The sequence below is a fragment of the Lonchura striata genome, chromosome 23 (genome assembly GCF_050655825.1).
Source record: "Lonchura striata isolate lonStrDom1 chromosome 23, ASM5065582v1, whole genome shotgun sequence".
Lineage (NCBI taxonomy): Eukaryota > Metazoa > Chordata > Aves > Passeriformes > Estrildidae > Lonchura > Lonchura striata.
In genome coordinates, this window is record NC_140725.1 from 4,248,844 (window position 1) to 4,274,729 (window position 25,886).

Here is a 25,886-nt window from a genome sequence, read left to right on the forward strand (position 1 = left end):
CTCCACATGACTCCCGGATCCCACAGCAGCTGGGAACTTGAAGGAAGAGGATTTGGGAAAGTCTGGCCTGGTGTAATGAGCTCAAAACAAGGGGAAGTCCTGGACAGGAACCAAATCTTGATGTCCCTCACCAAACTCTGCAGCCACCACAGCTCTCAGGTTTCACAGAAAATTCCCCCACAGTGGTTCCTGCTGAAAGCCAGGAGCTGGGAAAATTCCAGTGGATGAGGAGGAATGGGTTCCAACTGAAAAAAGGGAAGTTTAGGTTATATACGTGGAAAAAATCCTTCCCTGTGAGGGTGGGGAGGCCTGGCCCAGGTTGCCCGCAGAAGCTGTGGCTGCTCCATCCCTGAAGTGTCCAAGGAGCAACCTTGGATAGTGGAAGCTGTCCCTGTCCATGGCAGAGGATGGAATGAGATGGAATTGAAGTTTCCAACCCAACCCATTCCAGGAATCTAAAAACCCGATGATTTGAGAGAAGCTGAAATAGCAAAGACTTGGAAATGAGCTCTGATTTTAGCAAACAAAGCAAAGTCATGGCACTGAGAGATGACAACAGCCCTGGATGTCTAAATTAAGGCACTGAAACCCATTTAATATTCACGTCCTCATCACAAACACGCAACGCAAATTCCCTAATATCCAGTAAAGCTGTTTATTAGCAAATGCCTCATTGGATTAGGGCTGCTCTTATTCTATTAGGGAACCTTCACACCACATTAAATTGCAAGACAAGAGGGTGTTTGCCAGCACATGGTGAACACAACATTAACCCCTTCCCAGGAAGTCCTGGAGTGGTCTGGGTTGGGAAGGACCTCAAATGCATCAGGGATGCTCAAAAATGCAAGTTTGGGAGGGGAAGAAGCAAAGAAATCCAGTTGTCCCTTCTTTTCCCCTTGCTCACAGCTCATTTTGGGTGAGCTCTGATGAGTGACATGTGGCCATCCATCTTCAGGGCTGCGCCTCGGTGATGGATGGAGAACATTTGGAGAACAGGCAGGGAAAAAAAAGCCAAACTAATGGCCATGAGAAAGAGAAAAAAGGGAGAAAGAGGGAGAAAACAGATGTAACCCAGTGTTAGGCAACAGTTTAATGAGGTGAGATTGATGTACCAAAAATAATCCCAGGGGTCTTCCGAGGTGGGAGGGGCCCACAAGGATCAGGGGATCCCCCAACAATCCCACCCTGTGCATCAGAGCCTTGCCCAAACACTGAAACTGGTGAACAAGGAGTTGAAACAGCCCAAAGGAGCCAAGCCCAGGTTTAAAGTTATTAATCCAGAAATGTCCAAGGGTAGAAAGCTGATGGCCACCATGCAGGAGTTCATCTTTTACTTTGCTAAGCCCTCCCTAAGTGCTTTCAGACCTCTAGAAATTCCCCTTTATTTCCCTTTCCTGCCCTAAATGCACTCCATTTCCTGAGCTCGGAGATGGAGCTCAGGAATCCACACAATCCCATGTGGATTTTGCTGCTGGTTCCATCCCCAGCTCCTCCCCAGCCCAACCTGAACTTCACCAGAGAGGCAGAGGGGGAACCTTTTCTGCCTCCTCACCTTGCCCCAGCACAGGGCCACAGATCCCCAGGGCAGAGCCCCAGCTCACACCTGGGAGGTTCCTTTCTGCTCCTTTTATTTACAACCAGAATATTCTTGTGAGTATCTCAGAGCAGCGTTAACTTCTCACCACACAAAGTTTCCTGAGCTGGATTTTACCCCCAGTTTTCCACCTTTCCATTATCCCCAAAGCAAAGCACTGAACCTCCTGATTAAACACCGAGGTCCCATAATTAAAAGTGATTCTCAAGCACGGTTGCCAAATGAGGAGATGATTTATTTGCATAACTGAAATAATCTACATAAAGAGCTGATTTCCACCAGGGTGCAGCTCAGATGTTCCTCTCGGGTCAGACAAGGCACTGAGGTCAATGGATTTGTCCTGAACTCGAGTGCTTTGAAGGAAAATCCATTTCCAGGGCTCCAGCATTCTTGCCAGGGATTCAGAGCCTGGATGCTGCCACTGCTCCATGGGTTTTTGAATGCATCACTGTCAGGCTGGAGCTGCCACCAACACCTCCAGTCGTGTCCCCAGTCCCTCAGCTGAGAGGGCTGAGATCACGACTGCTCCACAGCTGACACCTCACAGAGCATCTGCTGCCACAGCAACACATCAAAATCAGCCTCCCACTAAACTTTTTTTAACACTGAAAGCCTCACTGGAGAAGCCATGGGGAGTTTTCCTACTAAAACTGGGTTACTGGACACTTCTTCCCCCTGGAGATCCAACAGATGTGAGGGAATGCAGCCCCGTTCAGCTGCTGGATGGACTGGGAGCTAAGGAACAGCCCAGATTTTGGGGGAAAACCCACAAAGCCTTTGGCAGAGCTACCACTGAACCCCACAGTCCATCCTCCCACTCCGGGAGTCTCGTTGGGACTGAGGGAAGCTCTCTGCACATTAGCTCTGCTTCCCTCCTGCTCCATTTCCTAATTAACTCCTCTGGATGTCTGCGATGAGTCTTGATAAATCATTACTGTCAGGCGTTCAGAGAAACATTTCAAGGCTTATCAGAGCTAAGAAATCAAAACAACTGTAAGAATTGCTCATGGAGAAACACTCCCAGTTTATTGCAGCAGAAACATCCAAGGCCAGATTTAATCCCAGCTGCAGGAAGGGGAACATGTTTATAAACATCACTGTAATGAGCACTGTACCTCGTTCTCAGATTCCCCTGCTGAGGCAGCCCATCGTAGATGGATAATACATCAAAATCTTCCTCTAATGCAAAGGACTGGAAAACAAGCTGTATCCTGTTCTGCTCCTCAGCAGTGATTGTCCACGTGCAGTTTGCATAATTGGGGTATCCATAGGGAAAGCCTGGGCTCTGGATTGTCCCGTTTGGGCCCTGCAATGTGTGACTGCAGTTCTGGGCTGGCAAGAGAAAAGACAAAAGAGCACAAAGTCAGAGGGTGTCAGGTGAACGCTGAATGTCCTCACCATCCCAACAGAGCACACAGGGCTCATCCCACCAGGTTTCTGTGCCCCAGGAAACAGAGGAAAGTAAAATCTGAGGATGAAGTTTTGGCCTCCTCCCTGCAGGGATGTGGAGCCCAAGCTCCCGTTCACATCCTGGGCTCTGCTCCCAGCAGCTGTGAGCACAGCTGGATTCACAGCTGTGGCCCTGGGGACAGCTCCTTCCTCAGGCACCCTTCCCCAGCCCACCACAAAACCCAGTGTTCTCCCATCACATTCCCATTTTTGGGATTGCCCCCTGCCAGGTGCCAGGCCCTGCTGGGTCACAGGACAGCACAGGCACAATGCCAGAGCTGGTTGTCTCCTTCTCCCCCATTCCAGGGACAATGCCAGAGCTGGCTGTCTCCTTCTCCCCCATTTCAGGGACAATGCCAAAGCTGGTTGTCTCCTTCTCCCCCATTCCAGGGACAATGCCAGAGCTGGTTTTCTCCTTCTCCCCAGTTCCAGGGACATTGCCAGAGCTGGCTGTCTCCTTCTCCCCAATTCCAGGGACAATGCCAAAGCTGGTTGTCTCCTTCTCCCCAATTCCAGGGACAATGCCAGAGCTGGCTGTCTCCTTCTCCCCAATTCCAGGGACAATGCCAGAGCTGGCTGTCTCCTGGACATGAAGCAGAAGAAGGGTTGAGTGTGCAGGCAGTGCCACATGGAGGGATGCTTTCTCCTCATCCTGAGAAAGCAGAAGGGACCCCACAGAGCATGGAGCTGAGCCACCACGAGCAGCCTGGCTGGCCAAAATCACCCATAAACCTGTTCTGACTCCAAGAAGAGCAGGACCCAGTGCAAGGCTTGACCAAACAAACCATCCTGTAAGGTGCCCTCCAAGCCTGACTGTGCCATTCACATTCTCTGGACAGACAGACAGAATTCTGTCCCTCAGGAGAAGCACAGGGAGAAGAAGAGAAAACAATCTTTATCTCTGCTCCTTCGTTCTCCCCATGTGCAATGTGGTGTGGAGATTGTTCACCTGCAGGGATGGCTGGGGTGGATTCTGGTGAAGTTGTTTGGGGTCAGTGACCAATGGATCCAGCTGGGTTGGACTCTCAGCAAAGTCACGAGTTTATTAAAGTTAGATAAGTAAGTAAAAAGTATGGATGTAAAATAAAATAATCTCTCTTTAAATAGTATATTAATGTAATATAGTATAGTTTTAATAAAGTTGTCCTTCAACCTTCTAACCTTAAACCAAACATTATCATTTCTTCCCCGAGTCAGGGTCACATTTCTTGCTATACCTGACCATTTAATGATTCTGGGAATGGCTCACTGGAGCAAAGGACAGCAGCAGCAGCACTCACACCCCTGTTGGACCTGGTGAAATCACCAGCCAGACCCTCCTCGGGGGCTGCTGGCTCCTCTCAGCCAGTTCTGAAAGGTTTCTTCTCCTCACTCTGCCCCAGCACACAGAACATCTCAATCAGTACCTCTGAGGAGAGAACAAAACCTCCTCCTGTAACACCAGTGAAACACCCAAAAACCTCCCTGGAATCCACTTCCCCTGCCCAAGGCAGTACTGGGAACACTGCATCCCAAAGGCAGAGACCCACCATGTACACTTAAGAGGATTTATGAGATTTTCTTCTCTCTGGGGACACAGGTACAAGAATGTGTTTTGGGAACAGCCTAAATGACAAATTCCCTCCAGCCTTTTGCTCTCCCTTCACTGCTGCTGTGCCTGGATGTCTTTGGAGGCACAAAGAATTCACTGCAAACTGCTGTGAATTCTCCCTGCTTTAGTGGAAGAATTCCTCCACAAAAAGCCAAATTCCAGACAACTGGAAGGGTCGATCTCGTGGTCCAAAAGCTGAGATTCACCTTTATCCTCTGAGCTGCTCCTTTTCCCACCCATGCTGGATTGTTTACCCTGCTGATGGGGACAACAGAGGCTTTCAAGTTGAACTGCATCAGAGTAAAAATTACTTCTTTGATTTCTCCTTGCTTTTTTTTTTTTCCCTTTTTTTTTTCTCAAAGCAAAGGCATTTGCACTTCTGAGTGCCAATAAGCTACAGGTACAGAACTGCAGAGTGGTGCTCATTAAAGGCAATTATAATTAGATTGACCTACTTTGGGTGCAACAAACGCTCGGTGGAACTTCTCCCCGCAAGACGGAGTTCGCCGTTTCATGAATCTAAGACAGCCCATCCTATTTACTACCCAGGGAATCTTTTTGTAGCACATTCATTGGATCAGTGAGAGGCAGGACAGCCCCACAATCCACCAGGGATTAAAGTGAGGGAGGCACAGGATTCCTGGGCTGGAGTATTTTGCATTTCTGTAGCAGCTGGCTTTTTGTCACTACATAAGAGACGAATCCGCCTCCCTCCTCCACTTGGGCTCCATTTGTTTTGGGGAGTTCACTGGAAAAGCCATTTGCTCAGTGCCAGAAATCTGCACAGGAGTGGGAAAATTCCTGTGATCACAGAGGAGTAAAGTGAAGCCCAGTTTGGTTTAACAACCAAAGGTCCACGAGCTCTGTTCTCCAATTCGGCCGAATCCTCTCTCCACCCTCAGCGACGCTCAATAAGCAGCAGGGGGATATTGAACTGTCCCTCCTGCTCCTTTTTAATTTAATCAGAAGTTCATCAGAACAATCTAAGGCAAATGGGAAATTAAAGAGGCTGTATCTCTCCATTTCCTCGTGGTAAAAGGCTGCACAAAGCTCAGGAAATAAATTCAAGGTCAGAGCCACCATGTTCCAAACACTTCCAAGGTCATATGGAAGCTCCAAAACCCAAAAACCTCAGCCCATCCTTCCCCAGCCAGTGCCACAAATGGACATAAATCTATCTGAAAGAACAAATAAATAATAGAAAAATAAGACAGAGTTTTATGATGTATCCAATCAATCTACTGAAATATTTGCATGTTCACGATGTTGACCCAGAAGTGCTCTGGGCACAGATAAAAGAAAATTGCTTATTGCAAACAAAGCACAGCTTTGCAAAAGCTGCCAAACTGGGCAGTAATATATTCTGTAATAGCTGTAATAGCAGAGAACTTCATTTATATTGGACATTGCTGGAAAAAGTCATCAGGCACGGAAAGAAATCCGGGAAGCTGAGGGAATTTATGTGTTCTATCATTTGCTTCCAGGTCTGAGCTAGTTCAGCTCATCCTTGACTGACAAAACCTTATCTGAAATTCAAAATTTCTCCTGTGAAGATTGCAGAAACAATTCCCTTTATCCCTTTGGCCCAGGAGCACAAATAAGTAGAAAGATATGAAAGGGCAGCGCCGGTGCCTCGCTGGGAAGTTCCAGGTGGATTTGGGGTCGACAGAGGACAATTCTCCCAAAATTTCTGGCACATTCTTCCCATCCCAGAGTCTGACAGGAGGCACCTTCAATTCCTCACCCAGAGATTGTCAGCGTTCAGGAGCACACAGAATCACTGAATGTGATTCTATGCAGGTGCTTTTATTGAGAGCTCTGGGAATTGGGGTACAAACCCAAATCTGACTCCGACACGGCTTTCGAGCTGAACGTATTTTATATTCTATCGTTACATAACTTACATATTCATTATTAAACATACATTGTTCTATCGTATACATCGACATGAGTTTCTTGTGATCTTTCTTAGTCCCCTGACCACAGTTTCTCATGATTATTCTTATGATTAAACAGTAATTATATTTAATTACTAAACAATCATCCCATCTAACAATTCTATCATTTATCATGTACAGGTGCAGTTCTAGCAAGCACAAGCTCTTAATGTGCTGAGGGTGTTTATTTTTCCAGGGCCTACTAAGCTTATTTTTCCTGTTAACCCTAAATCCCCATGATTTAAAAACCCTTTTACTATCAAGATGAGAATGCTGCATCATCCCCCCAGCTCAGGTGTGTTCCTGTGGATACTGCAGCTCCTCCTCTCTCCTCCGTGGGCTGAATTCCGGGGGTGGGACCCCCTGAGCTCATCACAGGGATGGCTTTGTGGGCATTTGTCCCATTTGTGACGGAGGGAAAACAGAGCTGAGGCCAGGCTGGGCTCTGCCAGCACCTCCTCTCAATTCTGGAGAGTGGTTTGTTGGGAGTGGGTCCCTGAAAGGAATCCATCAGCGCTGCTTACTGCAGGAACCTCAGACAAGGACAAGGCATCATTTAGGATTGTCACAGCATCGTTTAGGCTGGAAGAGACCTCCAAAACCGTTGAATCCTTTAAGGAAACCCGCAACACTTTGGGAAAACATCTTTATCTGGGACACCGCCAATGGTAATTCACTGATGGTGACTCAGTTATTCCATTTTTTCACACATTGGTTTAACCAAGTCTCCACTCCCAGGAGTTCTTTTGTGCAACAGGCACCCCTTGAACAATCCCCAGACTAACTGGCCTCACCCTGGGCTCCTCACCAGGGAAATGATGGAATATTTTTTTACTCTGCTCTACTCTCACAGAAGAACTGCAGCCCTGAACCATGAGCTGCCCACAGCAGTTTGTAACACCCACTTTAATCCACACGGTACAAAACTTAACGTGACCAGACATTGCAGTGAAAAATGAGTATCACCTGAGCAGAGGAGAGCTCCAAACCCCCCAGGCTTCGCTGTGGGGCTGCCATGAAGAGAAAGGAAGGGTGGCAGGAGCAGGAACCACATCCTTGTGCTCCAAACCAGAGTTCTTTTGACAGGACAAGCTTCAGGAGTGGAGGCAGAGGCTCGGGGGAGGTTTATTTCCACTGTAAATCCAAAATCATCTCGACACACGAGCCAGGACCATTCTGGTGCCAGTCACTGCACATTTAGAGGGGCCCTAAAGCAGCAGGGCTGGCTGTCCTCAGTGTCAGAGGTGACAGTCGCTGCACACTGACCAACGCCAGCAGGTTATGTGCAGGTAAAACAGGAGATTCAGCCATGGAAGAGCACTCACAGCAGCAGGATTTTGTTATTCCCGTCAAACAAGCAACACTTCAGGGCAGGAATGAGCTGCCCTGGCTGCTGCTCCCTCCCGCCCCTGCCTGACAGGGAATTCCAGCAGCTCCAGACTGAGATAAACCTGAGCATTCAAAGTGTGTCACTACAAACCTGCCCGCTCTGCCAGGAGGTAAACAACAATAGCAAACAAAGGCGTTCTCTGACGTGACAAGTGCAAAGAAACCAGTAGGAAAAAATCATCTTCCACCTACTTGCAATTCCTTCAACTTCAATCCCAGGCCAGATCCAGGGGGTGTAAACCAAGGAAGAATTGTAGCTGTTGGTTTACACCATGTTATTATCCAAGCAATCCTTGAGAGAGAGAGAGACTGAATTTATCTCTGAAGTGCTTCCTGAAATACAAGTCGCTGCACTTTGTTCCTCAGCAGAAACAAAATCTAATTTAGCAAACGCTGATGCATGGTCACTGCACAATTCAGTGGGAACAAATATCAAATCATGCACAGTGCCTTGCTCTCAGCAGCATCATTTATGGAGCATCCATGGCTGCCTCCTCCCTAATGCAGCAGTTTGGGGTTTTGCCATTTGCTGTAGTTACTGTTACTCACACAGAAATGCAGTTATTCCATGTTGTTCTACAGCCCATTCCACAAATGCAGGCACATAAAAAACCTTTCCCCAGGAAGGTTGAAATGCACAGGCAAACACTGAAACACCGGGGGCAAACCCTGCTTGGCCAGCAGCACCTCCAAGGCTTGCTCACCTCCCATCAGAGCTCTCCAAACCCACAGACGACAATTCCTTCTCGCTGTTTGCACCCTTTAAATAGAAAAAAAACATTCCTGTGCCCATTGTTTAGTGCTGTGCATCATTTATCAGGCACTAAATATGCCTCCTTACATGCTGATTAAAGCTGATCACAACCAGGGAGTAGTTTACTCCCAGCCCTGCTCTGACTCTGCTCACCCAATTTCAGTGAGTAACAGGGGAAGCCCCTCCACACTTGATCAATGCCAGCCTTGCTGCCCTCAGGATTCACCTTCCCCGAGCTGGAGCTTCACCTCCAGTCTCCTATCAAAGCCTGCTGGGTAATAAATAATGCAGAGTCATTCCATTAACTATAACTTAATCAAAAGCCTCGTGGATCCAAGAGCATCATCAAGGGGATGATTTCCATCTCAGACAGCCCGAGCCCGCTTCCCTGGGAGCACGGGGAGTGATGAGGGGGCAATGCAAGGGCACAAAAAGTGCATTTGAGCTGAATTTCAGCTCCTGCCAGCACTGCCAAGCCCAGAAGAATCCAAAGCCCCAGCTCAGCTCAAGTGAGGACATCCAGCTTTGCACAACTGTGGCAGGGACATCCTTCTTTCTTTCAGGATTTTTCATAGAGGAGCACAGAGGAAAGAAAGAGAAAACAATTTCTATTTCTGCTCCTTGTTTTTCCCATGTGGAATGTGTCTGAAGAATTGTTTACCTGGGGTGTTGCTTGGTTGGATTCTGGTGAGGATTGTTTGAGCCTGATGGCAAATCCAACCCACTTGTGGTTGGACAGAGAGAGTCACGAGTTGTGAGTTAGATATGGGAGTTTAAAAAAGTAGGTTTGTAGTTTTAGTATCTCCTTTAAATCATATATTAATGCATTATAGTGTAGTTATAATAAAGAAATCATTCAACCTGCTAAACTGGAGTCAGACATCATCATCTCTTCCCACTGGGTTCGCCTGCATTTACAATACCCAACTCCACAAATCCGTCCACTCCGGTTCTGTGCCCTCCTCTCCAGTCCAGGAGCCCTCAGTGTCCCCTGCCACCACTTTGTCCCTCCTAGTGCTGCCCAGGCTGCTCTTGCAGAGCTCCCACACCCCCTGAGCTTTCTGCAGGCACGGCAAAGCAGCCGATCCCTCTGTGCTGCCCTGGCTCCTCGCTGGACCCCATCGAGCCACGTGTGTGCCTGTGCTGTGACAAAAGTGACTTTATTTCAGCACGACATTCGTTCTGCCAGGCCCACTGATCTCCACAGGGCCCCAAGGCACCTTGGCTGAAGGAGTTCAGACATTCAGAGCCCAAAAACCCCAAGCAAACAAAAAACCTGAACGCCCCAGGAAGAAACCCATGCTTTAAACACTTTAAAAATCAAATTAAGCAGCGCCAGCTGGTAAGACTTTAAACACAATCCCAGGTTTCTGCCCTCTCCGCTTCTCAGCAAATCCATTTCTTGCTACAGATGTTCCACATTTCAAGTGTGGCCCCTGTGGCACTGCAGCAGCTTCAGGTCCAGGTGAAATCCTGCAGCTGTGTCACGGGAGCTGCTCACATCCACAAAATTCACCCCGAGCACAGGCTGGGCTGGAAAACTCCTGGAAAACCTTCCAGGGTTTCGCTGCTTTGTGCAGGGCAGGGGCAGGAGGCTGCTGGGGGCGTTGAAGGGAGCCTGAGGGTCAGGGAATGGAGCAGCAGCGGGATGGTTCATCCCAAAATTACAATTCCAGAGGCAGCCGGGGCCGCGGCATCGCCGCTGGGGCTCTGACGTGCCCAGGCTCAGTTGCTAAGCACAGGCACACAGGGAGCAGCTCCAGCTCCTCCTGACAGGGCTTGGGAGAGGAAAAGCAGAGGGAGAAACCCCTCCAGGGTTTATAAATACACTGTATATAATATAGTGTATTTCTAATATAAAACAGAATGTAATGTAATTTCTAATATCAGTGACCGAGCCTGGCGATTTTTGGTGCAGGAAACCTCCAAATTGGTGAAATCTCAACCTGGTGAACCAAACCCACTCCACACACAAACCTGCTGTCGTGAAGTCAAGGGTTATTTCCTTCCCTTCCTTCACAACATTCCTGCCTCTGGATTTCAGCAGCTCCAGCTGCTTGGGGCTTCCTGCTGAAGCCCTGGAGGTGGTGTGGAAGAAGCAGCAGGAGACACAAGGAAAGAACTGCACTCCCAAATGTCTGGATGAAGGATAAAAAGGATATTCCCATAAAATTTCGCTCTCCCTCTGAATTAATCTTGGATTTTCCAAATAATGTGGGAGATGAGCATCCCTGAGGAGAACTCCTCAAATACCTGGATTATAAATTGTTGGAAAGCATTGGAAAAGCTGCCCAGGGCAGTGTGGAGTTCTCATTCCTGGGAATATCTAAAAAACATGGATGTGGCTCTTCAGGACTGTTGGACTGATGATTTTCAAGATCTTTTTCCAAGCAGAACACTTCCATGATCCTGTGGGAATATCCTTTATCCAGACACCGAGCCCAGAACAATCATTCCTCTCCACCAGCCTTAAACACCCAATTTAAACCTGAATTTGAGCCTGAATTTGAGCCTGAATTTGAGCCTAAATTCGGCCCAGGGCAGCTCAGCAACAGAGCTGAGCCTGACAGGAGTGTTTTAAGCCAAGCCAGAGGCTGCAGGGGTGTCCAGGACACCGGAGCAGAGCAGCTCATCCCTGTGCTTGGAATCACGGATTTTATCAAGATGCCAAAATCAACCACCCCCAGAATGTGCAGGAAGCTTCTTAAACAGCAACAGTGGAAATGCAGGAGAAATCCACAGTTTGGGGCCATTTCTTTCCAAACCAACGTTTGTTGTTTAACGTTTCTCCCCATTCTGTTTTACCTGGCCTGGATGGATTTAGAGAGGATAATTTGATATTTAGAGAGGATAATTTGATCCCCTTCCTGTTTTCCAGGCCAAGCAAGCACTGTGCTCCCCCTCCTCTAGGATACACCTCTGATCATCCTCGGAATTCTCATCCCACCTGGAATTCTTCTGTGCCAAGGACACCAAACCACCTCAGTCATTCCTACAAAGGTTCCTCAACACCTCATGGACACTTCTACCACCTTTTGCTCATCTCTGCTGGAAAACCCTTTGGAGTTGCCTACACACACATTTTCATGATTCATAATCCAGAAAATCATAATCCAGATGATTATGATAATAATAATAATAATCAGGATTTTTTCAGCTTTTGGATGTTTCAGATTTTGGATTTTTTCAGATTTTGGATTTTTTCTGCTTTTGGATTTTTCCAGATTTTGGATTTTTCAGCTCTTCAGCTCTTGGATTCCACAAAGAGCTGTTTCAAACTCTGTGACTTTCACATTCCAAACAAACCTGAACAAATGGGTTTTCCCAATCCTCCCACACTTCCAGCAGCCACTGATTAACCACTTAAAGCAATTTCCTGCAGAACCTCCACAGCTGCCCAATCCCTGCTGGAATAGGAATCCTGGGCACACCAACCATCACCTGGAATAATTTGCTCAGCTCCAGGAAGTTATCCCAATATTCAGCCAGAAAAACCTCTCCTCCAGGGATGTCATTTCCTCCCTTCAAACCTTTCCCTTTCAGAGTTGTCTCTTAATCCGTTCTGGCTGCTCCCTCAGCTCCTCCACTCCTCTCCACAGCCATTGTCAGCAGAATGATAAAACCCAGGCACTTATGGAAATATTTCCATCTCCAGGGCACTCCACAGGCAAAAAGCAATTAATGCAGATTTTGGGGTGAGGAACAGCACTGGGAATTCCCAGCACTTCCCTCTGTGGCCTCTCAGCTCCTCCAGTGCCCTTGGATTCCAGCACAGAACTGCTGAATGTGTTTTGGTTGGGAGGGGACCTCAAAGCTCCTGTCCTCTGCACTTCTCCTGCCAAACCAAGAGTTATCCTGGAAAAAAATATGATTTAAGATGTGGTTAAGGCACTGAGGTGGAAGCTGGGAGGTTCTGACTGACCCTGGCAGTGACAAAGGTCACAAAACCAAACCCCAGTTCACAAATCCTTTCCAAAGGAATTCAGAGCCTCAGGTTTACAAATATTTTATAACCCTCTGGAGCCTTCCTAACCCCAGCTGAGCTGCGCAGCCACATCTCCCTTATCAACCCCCCTGGGCAAGTCTCCACTTATTTTGGCATCTAAATGTCCTTGAAAATCTTGTCCTGGGAGTCTGAGCCTCAATTAAAATGTTCAGCCTGATTCAAAACCACCTGAAAATTTTATTCTTATTTTCTCTCTAAGATGAACAACAGTGAAGATTTCATTTTTTCTCACCTCCACTGAAGATATCTGTAAAAATGACACAGATCATCTCAACCCCCAAATGAAATTAAACTCAGAAAACAGAAGGTAATTTGATGAAAAACTTTTTTCCCAGTGTCTGCAAATGGACTCCCACTCATGTGCAGCATTTTTTACTCAAGTCTCATTTACAAGGTGCTAATTATTATCGCCAAAACAAATTTTTCAATTTGTATTTCAATTATTTTGCAGTAAAATAATATTTCCATTTAAATGGTTTATCCAGGGGGCTCAAAGGCATTTTCATCTCGGGTGTCAGGATTATCTCAAAAACAGAAAATAAAAATTGAAGAAGGTGAGGTAAGGTTCAAGGTGAAATCCATCCCAAGTCACAGTGGAGCCAAAATTAAAGAGTTCCTCATGAAAATCTTTCATTATTGGTCTCCCCTTGTCACCATTAAACACTTAAAACCAGCTCAAATTCCCTTTGCCACGGGAGCTCTGTGTCCAGCTGTAAAATTCAATGTTCCCTCATGGCCCAAGGGAGATTTTGGGCCCCAAATCCCATCTCCTAAAGAATGTACAAGCCCCCAGCCCTTGGAATTCTCCCAATATTTACAATTCCACCCCGTCCCTGCTGGCAGCTGATGGTTTAAAGAGAGCACAGTGGGGAGAGCTCCTTTAGAGGTAAACCTGTGCTGAAGTTTTTCACCCGAGGGAGTTCCAGGGGGTTTCTTGTGGGTATCCTCAGTTCAGTCAGAGAGAAAACAAAAGTTTCTAACCAGGCAGAAGCCTTGGAAACAGTTGGGAAAGAATGTAAATAATTCTTTATCTCGAGCGTCATTCACTGCACACCAATGGTTTGAAATGTTTTTACTTCAGGACCAATAGATTTGGTCTGCATGAAACTCTCTATATAAAAAGCAGCATATTTAAAATAAATCATAGTTCTACTCTCACCTTCTGATCTAGAGCCCTTTCATACCGTCCTGCCTCAACAGCATCAGTTTCTTCCTCCTCCCCACCATGTTTTGGATTCTAACTTAGATTTCACACATCAGTTCATTAACCAGCTTGTATTTCCGTGGATTTTTTCACTCCCTAAAAGCCCAGAAGTTACACAAGTCCCCTTTTGGTGCTTGCAGAGAGGCCACAGACCCTTTTTAGCTCCCAGGGACTCAGGAAAGCTCTGCAGCAGCCAAAACAGAAGAAACCACTTCATCCACTGCCATCCCCAGCATCTTACACCTCCAGAGCTGAACTAAATTAAAAATATCCCTCGGAACAAGCAGAGACTCCACTTGTTAAAAGCTCCTCACTCCTGCACCACCACTCTCATCTCCCCACGCTCTTCACAGTGAAATGTTCTGTGTGTTTACAAGTGCTCTGAGATCTTCCAGCAAACCCCTCTGCCAGGCAATTGTATTACAGCAGCTCACACTTGTGTGATTGGATTTGAATTACAAAAAGAGTCCAACAGAAAGCAATTTCTCCCGGGAATTTTTGTTAGGATATAAATCCAATTTTTACTTGATTCCGTTAACAGCACTTTCATATTCACTTCCTTTAAGTGTTGCAGCACTTGATATTTATTACCTAATGCCTCCTCGTCACCTTGAGCAATCAATGAAAGTCACCTGGAGTTGACAGTACAGAGGAAAGTTAATAAATAAAAGTTAATAATTCACTTCACCCAATGAGCCAAAAAAAACCAAGCCTGTCACATGCCCCAAAGAATAACAGCTACAAAAGGCTCCTAGAGATTATCTGGAGAAAGAGTGAAACATTTCAATTATACTGAATTTTTCAGTCCATTTAGACGTGAATTTCACATTTACAATGGCAAAAGCTCGATTATTATTTCAGGGAATAATAATGGGATGGTTTGGAAGGGGAAGGGATGTTAAAGACCAGCCGTGGGCACTAAAAGCTGTGAGCTCTGTTCATCAAGGAATGGCTCTCTGTCCAAACAGAATTTGGGAACTGATGGATGCTCTGATAGCCCAAAAACAGATTTTTTTTGGTTCTGTTTTGACCCAATTTAGAAAAGCTCTTGTGCCAAGCACTGATTTTCCATCACTTGTACAATTTCTGCATCCTGTGACCTCTCCACCTCTGTATAACCACCAGAGAAACCCAAAACTCCCTCCCATTAACATTACATTGTATTTTATTTTTCTCTCGCCTCCTCCATCCATTTAAAACCTCATTTTCACCCACAGACATATTCCACTTCATCTTAGTTTTCAATCCCCAAAGCAGATCAATACCTTTCTTCTTCAATCTACATAGCCCTCAATCAAGGAGCTAACAGGGGGTGAATTGAATCGACTTGTACCTTCAAATTGGGGATTTTTTGTCAAAAGTCTCATTTGTTAACTGCGTTTCATGGAAGAAAAGGCAAAAAACTCCCTGTAACAGCCCTCAATGTTGGACTCCTGGGTAAAAAAAGGTCATCATTTGTTCTCTAATTTAAGATTGGGAAGTGCTCCCAGGAGGAACACAAATGACAGAGCCTCCCCTAAGCCGGTATTTGAAATCCAGAAAAATGAACTTGCTCTTCTGAAATAAAATGAGTTCATTCAGTAGGAAGAAGTGCAGGCGTTTACCAAGAGGTGACAACAGCAGGACTTTGCAGGGTTGGTTCTTCTACCTTAAATCTTGCCCAGGGTCAGAACCAGCCCTGCCTGTGCCGCTGGAGAAGGGCCCTGGGACGGTGAGACAGCAGGGCAAAGTTAGAAACAGGGTCCTGGAGTGCTCTGGGTTGAAAAGAGACCTTAAATCTCATCCAAACCCATGCAAAAGAGACCTTAAACCTCACCCAAACCCATCCAAAGAGACCTTAAACCTCACCCAAACCCATCCAAAAGAGACCTTAAACCTCACCCAAACCCATCCAAGAGACCTTAAATCTCATCTAATCTCATCCAGAAGAGACCTTAAAACCTCATCCAGTCCCATCCAAAGTAAACATTAAACCTCACCCCATCCCATCCAAAAGAGACTCCAAATCTCATCTAATCTCATCCAAAAGAGACCTTAAAAACTTCACCCAATCTCATCCAGAAAAGACCTTAAAACCTCACCCAATCCCACCCAAAAGAGACCTTAAACCTCACCCAAACCCACCCAAAAGAAACCTTAAACCTCACCCAAACCCATCCAAAAGAGACCTTAAACCTCACCCAGTCCCACCCAAAGGAGACTTTAAACCCCATCCAATCCCACCCATCCCAGGCTGCTCCAGCCTGGCCTTGGACACTTCCAGGGATCCAGGGGCAGCCCCAGCTGCTCTGGGAATTCCATCCCAGCCCTTCCCCCCCTCCCAGGAAGGATTTCTCCCTTTGTGATCAAGTCCAAAGAACTTCACTCAAAACCCGCCCTGGGTTTTCTCCCTGGGCTCCACTGACAGGGACAATCCCACACCTCGTTCCCTCAGCACAGGAGCTCTGAGGGCCTTTTTCAAACAGATTTTCATTAAAGCCCCCACCAAAGAAGAGAAATTCCAGGGCAGCTGGGTTAACTCTTAGAAGAGCTGCAGAATTTGCAGGACAGGACAGCAGAGCCTGCAGAGAGACGTGGAGCCCTCAGAGAGGAGAAATTGTCCTTCTGGTCAGTGCAGGGCTGCTGCCCTCCGAGCTTGTGCTAAACCCAACCCTGGTGATGCCTTTTGGGGCTTCCTAAAACCAGGGGCCAGACAAAAAATAAAATAAAATAAAAAATACAAAGCTGTTATATTTATTGAAGGGCCTTCAGGGTTATTTAGGGTAGATGAAGCCTGCCAGGGGCTATACCCAAAAATGGATGATGGGTTTTTATAAAAGTGAAAAGTTTTCACACTTCTATAATTTTGGGCTTTTTGTGTATTGGGGGTTAATTAATTCCAATTACAGCTTCAGCTAATGAAGTCATTTACCCCAAGTTTGCTCCCACAACTCACTTTTGTTTCCATCTCTCAGGGCCTGAGGCAGTGAGGTGTCCTTGATTGCCAGGCCTGGAGAGGGATTGTTGCCTGTAGCGGTTTTGAGGTTTTAATTTTGAGGTTTTGAGGTTTGCATCACTTCCCTAAATATCTCTTATGTCAAACCATGACATTGTGTCTGCCCCAAATGGGAAAGCAGCAGCTCACACTGCACATGGAGCTCAGAGTTGCACACTAAAGAACTGCAGGATTACAAACAGATGAAAAATAAAAAAAACTAAAATCCTAAGGCATCTCTGGGAAAAAAAGTCCCCACACAACGAGGGACAAACTCCCCATCCTTCAAACCCTTCATTATTCCAGCAGGTGGAATTTATTTTAATATTAACAGCCCAAGTGGTGCTTAACTTTAATGAGAGCCCCTGGGGAATGCTGCTGGCAGCTACCCAGTGTCCAGGATCCTGCCTAACCTTTCCCTAATGGAGACAAAACAACAATAGAGGGATATCAACAATATGCTGTGGGATGCAAAGGAGCATCTTTAAAAATGGCATCGCCTTTGGAAAAGCACCAGCTCCATTATCCTCCTGCAGGACGAGATGCTTTCCTCCCCTGTCCAGGAGGAAATGGATTTTTCTGGGTGTTATTATTTGGTGGATAAAGGGGAAAGGAACGTTGAATTTGTCAGAGAAGCAGTGAGCTGCAATTTTCTGGGTTTACACTTTGCAAGGTGCAGATCCTCCTTTGCTCACAGCAGGGAGAAGAGGGGAGAATCCAGCTGGGATTCCTGGATTTAAACACGTGGAAGGGAAAGGATTTGGGACAGGATGTGACCCTGTGTGAGCCACTACACCCCAACACATCACTCCCCACCAAAAACTCCTCAGCAAACTTCCCGTGCCTAAAATCCTGTTTTCTCAGGGAATAAACTCCACCTCAGGCCATACAACTCCAAAAGTAATGACATAAATGCCACACACACACACACACACACAAAAAAAAAAAAAAAAAAAATCTTATTTCCAACTCTGCTTTCACTAAATTAACTAAACAAAATATTGATAAACTGCTGATAAATAACAGGAACCGTAACAAGGAAACAAGTTCTCCATTTGATCTCTGCCATCCTGCAGGCGTTCATCTTCATAATTAATTAGATAATACTATTAGTACAGCATTACTTTTCCCCCTCCACAGACAAGAGGCTGGAGCTCACTTAATTTAAGCAACTGCTTCAAAGGCAGAGTGTGTGGCAGGTTAAAATCAGAAGGTCCAGACCATCCTCTCTGCCAATGTCCTGCTTTTCTAAAGCCCAGGATCCAATTCCCTGATGCATCTGGCAAATTCTCAGTGCACACCTCCCACCTTCCCATCTCTGGTGAGCACACTTTGCTTTGAAAAGCTGCAGTCTTTGCATAAAACATGGATCTAAAGGTATAAAAAGTGTAAAGGCAATTCTGTACGAATTATAGGAGCTGTGCAAATCCTCCCTGCAACAGAAACTGCAGCTGGTTTTATTCCTGACTTTTTTTTTTTTTTTTTTACAATCCTACCTAAAGTTCAGTAGCAGACAGGCAACTTTCACCTCAAAATGTCATTCACAATTAATCCCAAATTGTAGATGAAATGGTTGAACTCACTCCACGCAATCAAGGGAGAGAACCAAGAGCACATAAAAGTTGAGCAGTTAATCAACCCCGTGCAATTTGTACCTGCTGAAAGCTCCTCACAAACATCCCGAGATCCCTCCCTGCAGAATAAATCTGGAAATGATTTTGCAAATTCTGTTTATCCCTGCTGCAGGGATGGGGAAGGGAAGCAGAGGGAGTGAGGCTCACACCCGACGGGTCCCCAGCCATGAGAGGCTCCAACAACTCCTGCAAGTCAGGGAGTGTGCAAATAACAGGAGAGCACTGAAGCAGCAAATCCCCAGTTGTGGTTAATTCTCTGCCTGTGATTAACTCATCTTTCTTGGCTATTCCAGCCCTTTTTTCACCTTTAAATGCAGCTGGGGCCGGGATTATCAGGCTGTGCCCGTCTGCACTGAAGTGACAGCTGAGGGCCAGGCAAAATGCTGCACTCAGACAAATGGAGGTGGCACCAAGGCAGGTGGATGAAACCCAAATAAAGCCATTTCACCAGCACAGAAGAGACTTCCCATTCCAGAGGTCAGAGGAACAAATCTTGCCTTCCTTTTGTGCTAAAGCGTTCTGGACAAAGACACCTTTATTTGAGATTCGCCGTTGTTTTATCTGTCTGGAAATGGCAATCGCAGACATTTTGATAAATGGATGCAGGAATTGTTCTGTTCCAGGGTAACCACTGTGAAATGCCTTTGCACAGACACAGCTCCAACCTCATCTGCAGCACGAAGGCTTCTCAAAAACCACCTCAGGAGCTGCAGCATCACATTCCCGTGCTGGGAATGACGCAGGAGTGACATCCAGGCTGCTCCTGCTGGGTGACCTTGGCCAGGCCTTCCTGCTCCTGCCTCCTTCCCTGTGAAAAACGCCAATCGCTTGGTTTTTGAAATCTTAAAAGTTTAATAATAATAAAATGGTTATAAAAATAATAATAGAATTAGAGTAATAAAGTTTAGAGTTAGGACAATCACAAGACAATAAAAGGCAAAGTATTACAGACACTAAGTCACGAAAAGCATCCCTTGTGAACAAAGGAATAACCTTAAACCAATACACTTGTTGCATATTCATACATCATCATGGTTATGCATACATTCTATTCTAAACAACAAACTCTGTTGTATGTCAACTGTTTCCTTCAATCCCATGGTGTCTTCGAGTCTGAGCAAGGCCTGAAAAAATTAGTTTCTTCTGATAAGAAAACCAAAAATTCCTCTCCTTTGGAAGATTTAGGTGTTCCTCAAAGCGAGTATCTCATTCCTAAAAAAAAATCCCCCCACATACATAGTCTCTATTTTAACATTATGTTGGAACCTAAAATTACATTTACCACACTACTTAAGAGAATTAATACAGCACAACTTTCTAACATCACACATATAATATTCATTGTAACATTTGTGAAAAGCCAATCATAAAATTTGCATTTTTCACATTCCTTGACTTCCAGCACCTCCTGGGGCACCCACTGCTCTGCCCAGGAATGGAACAGGAGTGGAAATGCCTTTTTCTGAGGAGGGAAGGGGAAAACATTCACCAGCAGGAACTGGGATGCTGCGGATTTCCTGCTGGTCCGATGGAGAGAGGAGGAGAGTTAATCCTGAGGACACTCAGCATTAACAAAGGAAGAAGCTGAAACAGCACCAAGGAATGAGATTTTTTTTTTTTGTGAGCACTTGGCTGCATCCCCAGTGTTGCCCAGGTGGTGCCCACTCAAACCAGGCTGGCTCTGGTGGCACTGGTGGCATTTCTTGTGTGTTCTCCTAAGGCAATCCTTGCCTGGCAAGCAGAATTCCAGCAGCACTGGAAGAAAGCCCCCCTGGGCTGTGATTTCCACCCCTTTCACAGTCCTCCAGCACCCCAGAATTACACACAATCCTTGTTGATAGTTTAGACTGTTCCCTCTGCCACACAAGGGCCACCTCCAGGGGTATCCAGGAGGAATTTCTGCATGGGAAGGGCTCTCGGGCATCAGAGCTGCCCAGGGAGGTTTGGGGTCTCATCCCTGAGCTGTCCAAGAAGGCCTGGGTGTGACACTCTGCTCTGGGCTGGGGACAAGGTGGGGATTGGGCACAGCTGGGACCCTGTGACCTGGGAGAGCTTTTCCAGCCTCACTGATCCGGGATTTTGGGGTTTACACCTCACTGGGCAGGTAACGACACTGCTGGTAGCTCACACACCAACACCAGGGGTTGCACGGGTGTTTGTGCAGCCCGTTCCACCTCCTGCAACCCTCTGCAAACCTTCACCCCCCAAAATGCAGGCCAGGGGGTCATTTCCCAGCAGATTTTTGCAGTCAGCAATGGGGCAGGATTTGATTTTTTAATTACTCCTGTATCCCACACCTCCCTAGCAGCCACAGTTACAAGATGCTCTTCCAGTGGAAGTCACAGCGTCACATCTCCTCACTGCACAGTTTTCCTGCCCCCTTGGGAATCACCAGCACCAGCAGGACTCTGACACAGCTCCCAGTTCTGTTCCCATCTATCAAACCCAACTGTGCACCCAAAAGCAGGGAGTTTATTCCTACAGGTGGTGCCTGTGCCTTGGCAGGACAGGAAATTATTGCAAAGAGCTCAGTCAGGGAATGCACCTGACACTGGGAAGAAAAAACACCACACAACCACTGTGAAAGGCCACTAAAAAAAGAGGGAAAACCACCCAAAAAACTCTCTTCCACCTTCGTGCATGGGAGGTGTAAGATCATTTCATCCAAGCTCCCTGCAGTCTCCATTCTGGCTGCGACCATGGAGCCAAACCACTGAAACAGAGTTAATTTGATTCCTTTAATCAATGGGATCGTCCCAATTACACATTAACCACCAGCAGCCCTGGCTGCCACTGCAGAGCACGGAGGCAGCAGAGAGATTCTGCAGATTCCTGCCCTGCATCCTGTTTATTGCAAGATTTTTTCCTAATTGCACTGTGCTCCCCTGGCCCAGAAACGCTGTGTGAGCACAGAACTGTGGCTGCTGCTACCTCTGGGCTCATTCCACATCCCAGTTCCACTGGGAGTGCCTTCTCCTCAGAGCAGGGGATAACCTCAGAGTTGTGTCACACTACGACATGAAATACCTCACACAGGGACGCTGGGTGCAGAAGTGTCGGAACTCAAAATGTCCCTCAGACATTTTTGGATGTTCCAGGCCCAGGTCAGAAGCATTTGAGACCCTGGCACAGCTGGAAACAGCTGTGATTTTGGGTTTGAACATGGAATGAGTTACCAACCTTGCAGGAAGAACAAGAAGTCACAAAAGTTTAGATATTACAGTAGAAGTAGTCACAAAGTAGAGGGAAGAATTTTTGAGTGCTGTACAGGGGGGTTTTGGTTTTGTACATGGGGGTCAGAGGGTTTTAGATGGATTTGGGATTTGGGCCTGCCCTGTCCTCCCTCTTTCTCCTTCCTCACCTCCATGTTCTTGGTGATGTTGGCACTCACAGGTTGGTTTAGAGTAGAAAATCACCATTTAATATAGGTAATAGGCATTGGGGAAAAACTGTAATCATGTAACACGTAATGTACCATATAAAAGATAGAAAAGCACCATTTAATATAGGTAATAGGCATTGGGAAAAACTGTGAACATGTAACACGTAATGTACCATATAAAAGATAGAAAATCACCATTTAATATAGGTAATAGGCATTGGGAAAAACTGTGAACATGTAACACGTAATGTACCATATAAAAGAGAGCAGCAGCCCTGGGCAGGAGAGAAGAAGCAGTCGGGGTCAGAGAGGATGTCAGGGTGTGTGTGTGCCTCTGCCTGAGCTGTGAGCAAACCACAGCAGCCCAAGGAGAAAATCTTGTAGATAACTTGCAATGAACTGCCTTGAGACCGAACAAGAGACTGCTGAGCCTTTCTTTGGAAGCTCGGGTGGGAGGAGAGACTTTTCCACCTCATCCTAGGGTGAGCTCCGGCACACAAGGGGAAAGAAAAGAACCAAAAAACAGATTTTCTGACTCCTCTATATATGGAATATCAAAAGTGACAGTGAATTGGAGGGTGAAACTGCCACCTCTCCAACCACACTGGCCAAACCAACAGCCCATCAATTCTCTCCACCCACAAAGAAGAATGCAAAACTATCATTGTTTATATGAACATCCTGAGAAAATTCAGTAGAAATACACAAACATTAGAAGGCATAGAAAACTTTTAGAAAAACTTTAAAACACTCAAAAAACCAGAGTAACAGAGTTGCACTGAATCACCTCACAGCAAGGAGCCCCATGTTTCCTGGTGAAGAACTGAGGAACAATCCAGGAAAAGCGATGTTGTGGTTGAGGCTGAGCTGCCCCAAACTCCCCAAACAACCTCGTGCAAGTGATTCCATGGAGCAGAATTATTCCACGGAGTGGTCTGGGCTGGAAGGAACCTCTGGAGATCAGGCTGAGGCATTTGTTAGGGATTTGTCTCTGCTCCCAGAGCCTCCCTTGCTGGGCTCCTGCTCACGCTGGAGCTCTCACCGAAGTGACTTCAGGGAAACTTTTCAAATCCAAACACTGAGCTGGACACGAAGCCTCAGGCAGGCAGGGGGTGGTTCCCACCTCTCCCCAGGTGGAGCAAAAAGCCTCACCTGGTTTAAACTCCCCTTAAAGGCTGATTCCCTGTCCCATCCCATCATTCCTCAGTGGATATCCCAGCTGGGAAAAATGCAGATTTTATGACTGGCTTTCTGCAAATGTTACAATGAATATTATATGTGTAATGTTAGAAAGTTGTGCTGTATTAAGTCTCTTACGTAGTGTGTTAAATGTAGCTTTAGGTTCCAACATAATGTTAAAATAGAGACTATGTATGTGGAGGAAGTTGTTTTTTAGGAATGAGATACTCGCTTCAAAGAACACCTAAATCTTCCAAAGGAGAGGAATTTATGCTTTTCTTATCAGAAGATACTAATTTCTTCAGGCCTTGCTCAGACTCAAAGACACCATGGAGATGAAAAGAAACAGGTGACATACAACAGATAGAGTTTCTTGTTTTAAAAAAAATGTATGCATAACCATAAAAAATTATATAAATATGCAATAAGTGTATTGGTTTAAGGGTGATTCCTTTGTTCACAAGGGATGCTTGTCATGACTCAGTGTCCGAGAGCATCCAGACATCCATAATTCTTTGCATTTTATTGTCTTGTAATTATCCTAACTCTAAACTTTATTACTCTAATTCTATTATTATTTTTAGAACCATTTCATTATTATTAAACTTTTCAAATTTGAAAAACCAAGTGATTGCGTTTTTCACACCAGCCAATCAATGGGATTCCACCACCTCTGACATTTCTGGCTGCTGTGGATGTCAAAGAGACAGCTCAATGCTGCACTCAACAATTCCAGCAGTAGAGAATCTTTACTACTTAATCATTTCCCTTTTTTTGTAGCCCTTAAAGTCTTATCTCTCCCCTTCCATTTGAATTTGCTCTATTTTCTGTTGGAAAAAAAAAAAAAGCCTAATTTAAATTTAGGCCTATTCATGGTGTGTCTGAACCTCCCAATGCCTAGAAACATGGAGGAGAGTAAAGAAGTATTATTTAAAATCCACTCAGCTAAACAGAGCTTTGTTATAATTTCACTAAAGCCTGTGAAAAATTACTCCAGCCCTGTGTCTCAGGATACTCCTGATAAAAATGGAGTTAAAAAGAATTTTCTTGCGATGCTATGGGCTCAAAACCAGTTCAGGCTGCCTGACCTTGCCCCCAACTAACCCTCAACGTTATCATAACAATTTCCTCTGGTCAAGATCCAGGCCAAATTCTGGCAGGGGCTGGGAGGGCAGCAGCAGGAACAGAAGCACAGCTGTGAAATTTGGCATTTCCCACCCAGCTGGGCTCTCAGAAAGGCAGCACCAGCAGCACTCAGCCATTCATCCCATGGCTGGAAATCTCTGGAATGCTGGGCAGGAATTTCCCTGGCTGCAGGGCAGGAGGAAGGCTCAGCTCTGCACAGGACACATCCCCTATGTCGGAATCTGAGGTATTGATGATTCTGAGATTGTAGAAAGTCTCTGTCTGTCAGCCCCCTGCCAAAGCAGAAGCCAGAATTGGTCTGTGCTGGTTCCCAGGTTGTTTATTCTGTTGATCTCTCACATGTTCTGCTGCCCTGCCCAGCTCTGTCCTGCAGGGCAGCGTGTGGGGCTCTGCCCTCAGTGGGATGTGACAAACATTAAATACCAGAAACTCCCTGGGCTGGATTTACAAGAACGTGCCAATATCTGTCACCTACGTTGGACAGTGTGTCCCCAGCCTGAACCAACAGAAAAATGCCAACACCACAGTGAGACATGGAGGGCATGAAGAAGGAGAAAAAGGACAAGGCACACCCAATTTCCTCCATCTTGTCCCCTTTGGACCCCTTATCTAGAATCCTAAATTTGACTTTTGCACCTGAGCCACACTTAATTATTACTGATATCAAACCCTCAGAGCTGGTAATTCATCCTGTAAGATTGAAAACTCTTTTCCATGGACAGAGATCACAGCCAGTGTCTCTGGGGGCTCTGTCCAGGGGGGTTCCTGACCCCTGCCAGGGTCCCAGACCTGCCCCTGGCACAGCCCAGCCACACCTGGGTCACAAAGCCACCCTTGGATCCACTCAGGGGAGTGGAATTATCCGTGCAGCCTGAATGTCTGCAATGAACTCTCCTCTGCCCTCTCTTCCTGCCCACATCTTAAATTTGTAATCAAAATTCATAAGCAGCTTCCTGCTCTTCCACTCTTTAGGGGAGAAGTCTGGCAAAAACTGTTTTCTGTCGAGAAAAAAATAAAATTACAGGGGTTTAAAACTGATGAGCTGATGTTTCAAGCTGCTGCATCCTCCTTTAACCCAGGACCAAGCAAGGTGCTGACTAACAAAGCACAGACTGTAAATAATGGTGTCAAGACCCTTTTATAATAGGCCATTAAAATGTATTTTAGCTGTGTTTATCCACACACACGGGGCCTCCACATGCTCCTAATGCACCCTGCAGGGCTGGAGCAGAGCTGATTCCCCAGAGAAAGGGATGAGCAGCACTGCTGGGCCCACCTGAATGATAATCAATAACCAGAATTCCAGAAAGGGGTGAGCAGCACTGCTGTGCCCACCTGATTGATAATCAATATCCAGAATTCCAGAATTCCAGAAAGGGGTGAGCAGCACTGCTGTGCCCACCTGGCTGACCATCAATACCCCAAATTCCAGAATCATCACACTCCAGAGGCCAGGCAGGGCTCACCAACCCACAGCCAAAGGCAAATCCAGTGCCCTGTGCCCATCTAATCCCTGTGAAAGCACCAGGAAGGGGTGAGCAGCACTGCTGGGCCCACCTGATTGATAATCAATATCCAGAATTCCTGAAAGGGGTGAGCAGCACTGCTGGGCCCACCTGGCTGACCATCAATACCCCGAATTCCAGA

The 25,886-nt window shown here is 46.2% G+C and overlaps 1 protein-coding gene across 4 annotated transcripts in view; it reads right to left on the reverse strand.

The window, feature by feature from the left end:
• The window catches only part of CSMD2 (CUB and Sushi multiple domains 2), a 289,568-nt gene that overhangs the window by 259,030 nt on the left and 4,652 nt on the right, over window positions 1-25,886 (reverse strand). For all 4 annotated transcript variants that reach the window (XM_085559781.1, XM_085559782.1, XM_077788452.2 and 1 more), the window contains one exon: window positions 2,710-2,926. In XM_085559781.1, coding sequence (XP_085415907.1) covers window positions 2,710-2,926 — 217 coding nt within the window. The remainder of the gene's footprint in view (window positions 1-2,709; window positions 2,927-25,886) is intronic.